At 48.6% G+C, this 3,317-nt stretch overlaps 1 protein-coding gene across 3 annotated transcripts in view; it reads left to right on the plus strand.

The window, feature by feature from the left end:
• Positions 1–3,317, plus strand: part of PRKAA2 (protein kinase AMP-activated catalytic subunit alpha 2) — a 19,593-nt gene that overhangs the window by 11,313 nt on the left and 4,963 nt on the right. For all 3 annotated transcript variants that reach the window (XM_018557884.1, XM_018557883.1, XM_018557885.1), the window contains one exon: positions 405–629. In XM_018557884.1, the coding sequence (XP_018413386.1) occupies positions 405–629 (225 nt within the window). The remainder of the gene's footprint in view (positions 1–404; positions 630–3,317) is intronic.

Raw genomic sequence — 3,317 nt, forward strand, 5'->3', positions numbered from 1 at the left:
TTTGAATACATCCTGAAGTTGTTTTTAATGGTTCATTTAATGAGATCACATAGAACAGCCAACACGTTTCGGGGGCCTCAAACCACACCCCCACCTTCATCAGGGCTACAAAAAAGGTCTAAATATAACTATTGAGGTTATACAATGATAAATATATAGGAAGGAAATGAATAGGAATTTATTAGACTTTATTACACTTTATTAATTATAAGTAAGATATTTAATTGATCCCAAAAAAATGATCGTCCTCTTGTGAAGTGCATGTAATGTAATGCCACCTATTGGCCACTAGATGGAGCTGAGGGGCATAGGAGAGAAATACTTATTTCCGGTGCTCCTTCCCGCCATCTAGTGGTCACATTGTATAAGGAACCGTCAGCCGATTGTGTCTGATCTGCCTGTAGGTTGTATGCCGGCCCCGAGGTGGACATCTGGAGCTGCGGGGTGATCCTGTACGCCCTCCTCTGCGGGACGCTTCCCTTCGATGACGAGCACGTCCCCACCCTATTCAAGAAAATCAGGGGAGGAGTCTTCTACATGCCCGAGTACCTGAACCGATCCGTCGCCACTTTGTTAATGCACATGCTGCAGGTCGATCCGCTGAAACGCGCCACTATCAAGGACATCAGGTACGGCATGGGGGAACGATGCATCTGAGCCGACACCAAGTTATAGAGTGGGTGGAGCTTTGTGTTCAACTTAAGGAATAGGTGATGGCCGAGCAAAGATGGTGCTGTCCTATTCAAGAAACGCTGAGGCTAGGTTTGCTTTAAGCTTTGGGAGGGTTGTCACCACTGCCAGTTATTTTTACTGTTTTGTCGCCTCATTTCCTGTCCTGGTGGCTAAAAACCCAGCAGACATTGCAGCCCTGCTTACTGTATGCAAAAAAAGGTTATCGTCGTACCTTCAAATGATATTTCCTACCTAGTTAACCCCTTCGTGACGGCAGTCTTTATATTAACCAGTGTCACACGCAGGCTGGAGGCTTCACTGAAAAAAATAAAAGGCTTCAACCGGCGGAGGAACACTGCCACCTGCAGGCTGCAATGGCACCTCTTAACACTGTGACTGTCAGATACAATTACAGCATTTAAAAAATATCTGAATAAAAAAAAAAAAATCACCCTGCCTCTGCTCCTTGCTCCCTACCTGACGGGCATGGCCATAGGTCACACAGGTAAATTATTGGGAGGAGGTGGGGTCAGTACTTTGTCCCATTCTGATAAATTTGGGGTTACTGAAGCTAGGTGGGTGTGGAGGACTGGAGAAAATTTGTAGTGAAGTTTGATCTGCAAAACAATTTGCCTTCCCTGGCTCCACCCTTCCTTCTCATCAAAATTATAATTTTGGTAAAATCTTTTTATTACCTGCCCGGTTTTAGACCGCTTGACATCCTCACTGAGACTCTGTGCATTTCTATGCAATACAGGCAGATCCGTGGGCTGGTGGGAGGGGCCGGTCAGATGGTGGGAGGAGCTCACAGTGTGCAGTGACATCAGAGGAAGCCATTTCAGTCCAGGAGAGGAGCCGGAACAACTGTGGCAGAGATTTCAAGCTGAATAAAACTTTTTATTATCCGAGTGGCACGCCCGACCCCGCTGTGACCCCGCGGTGACCCCGACACTCCAGGGTTGAGGTCTCCCTTTTGAAGGGGAGATGTAGAAGATCTGAATTCCATGTTGTGTTATGACAAGTACATTGTAACCATAGCAGAGTCTATTATAGCATGAAAGGGGGGATTATGGGTAATTTCCCACATCCGGACTCCGGAGACCAAATACATTAAAGGACTTTCTGCTTCTTTTATGACAACCAGTCAGCTGTGAACATTTCAATCTCCCCCACCACCCCACCCCAGGAAGGGATTTTGGAAAGTCTTCGAGGGACAATTTTCTCTGAAGCCGTTGTTGGTTTTTCTTTTCTCTTGCTTGTCACAACTCCGCGCCGCTTGTTTGCTTTGCAGAAAGTATCATTGGTTTTCGGATGACGGGGAGAAATGTGTTCCAGGTTCAGTTGGGCGGAAAGGCCCCCCCCCCTCCTGCACCACCCTTTGCATGCTGGAGGTCGGTGATGTCACTTAGTAGATGGGTGATGCCGTCTTGGCAAAGTTTAAAGCAGCCGTAGGGATTAGAGCATCCACATGCTGTAAGGTGGAACTCCGTCCTTAAACCTAGAGATGCACCAATACCAGTTTTTCGGTATCGAGTACGAGTACTGATATTTTGCTTTCGGTACTCGCCGATACCGAATACCAATAACGGTGCTTCCGCTGGTATGGACGCGGCTTCCCAAGACAATCAGGAAGCTGGGCGCCGGCTAATGACATGCTGCCCGGCTTCCTGATTGCCCGGGAAGCTGGCTCCATGTTGTTTGGCCGGCTCGATTGTGATTGGCAGGGAAGCCGACTTCCCAGCCAATCAGCATCGAGCCAACTTCCCGGCAGATCACAAAGCCATGGCGGCAAGTAATGACCCGCCTTCCTGATTGGCTGGGAAGCTGGCTCCATGCTGATTGGCTGGGAAGCCAGCTTTCCAACCAATCAGCATGGAGCCGGCTGTTCGGCCAGCTCGATGCTGATTGGCATCAGCATGGAGCCGGCTTCCTGGCCAATCAGGAAGCCGGGAGGCGGGTCATAATTAGCCACCCGGCTTCCCGATTGCACGGGAAGCTGGCTTCATGTTCCCCTATGGCACTGCCAGTCAGAGGAAATCTTCCGCTGACCGGAAGTTCCAGTATCGGGGAAGGTATCGGAGCATTTGGGCGAGTACGAGTACTTGCCCAAATCCTCGGTATCGGCACCGATACCAATACTAGTATCGGTGCAACCCAACTTAAACCTTTATTTTTTACAGGGTCTTAAAGTTTTATTAGACTTTATATACGTAGATCTTCAACTCTGGGTCCCGTGGATTTTCAACTCCAGTCCACGTGGATCTTCAGCTCTGGGTCCACTCTTTAAGGACTACCTTGTTTTTGTTGAGAGCTGACTTCCCAAAGCCACCGTGCCCCGTGTGAATCTGGTTGACCTACTGATAAATCAAGTCCAGTGGCCCCGGTGTATTCTCTGCCCCGCACTGTCACACAAACACAACAGGAAGTAAGAAGAAATCCCTCCAAAGTGAGGGGAAATCACCTATGTGCTGCCATTGGACCACACATCCCCATTTGGAAGATTTCCCTTCACTTCCTGTTCTGGTGACATCTGGAAAAGTTTTGATGTCCCATCACTTCCTGTTCTGGTGACAATGGTCTCCAGAGCTAATAGAGAGTGAATCTCCCCAGATGTCAGGAAGACCCAATTCCCCAGCAACACCTCC

This window comes from Nanorana parkeri, unplaced genomic scaffold, assembly GCF_000935625.1.
Source record: "Nanorana parkeri isolate BGI_ZX_2015 unplaced genomic scaffold, ASM93562v1 scaffold309, whole genome shotgun sequence".
NCBI classification, from domain to species: Eukaryota; Metazoa; Chordata; class Amphibia; order Anura; family Dicroglossidae; genus Nanorana; species Nanorana parkeri.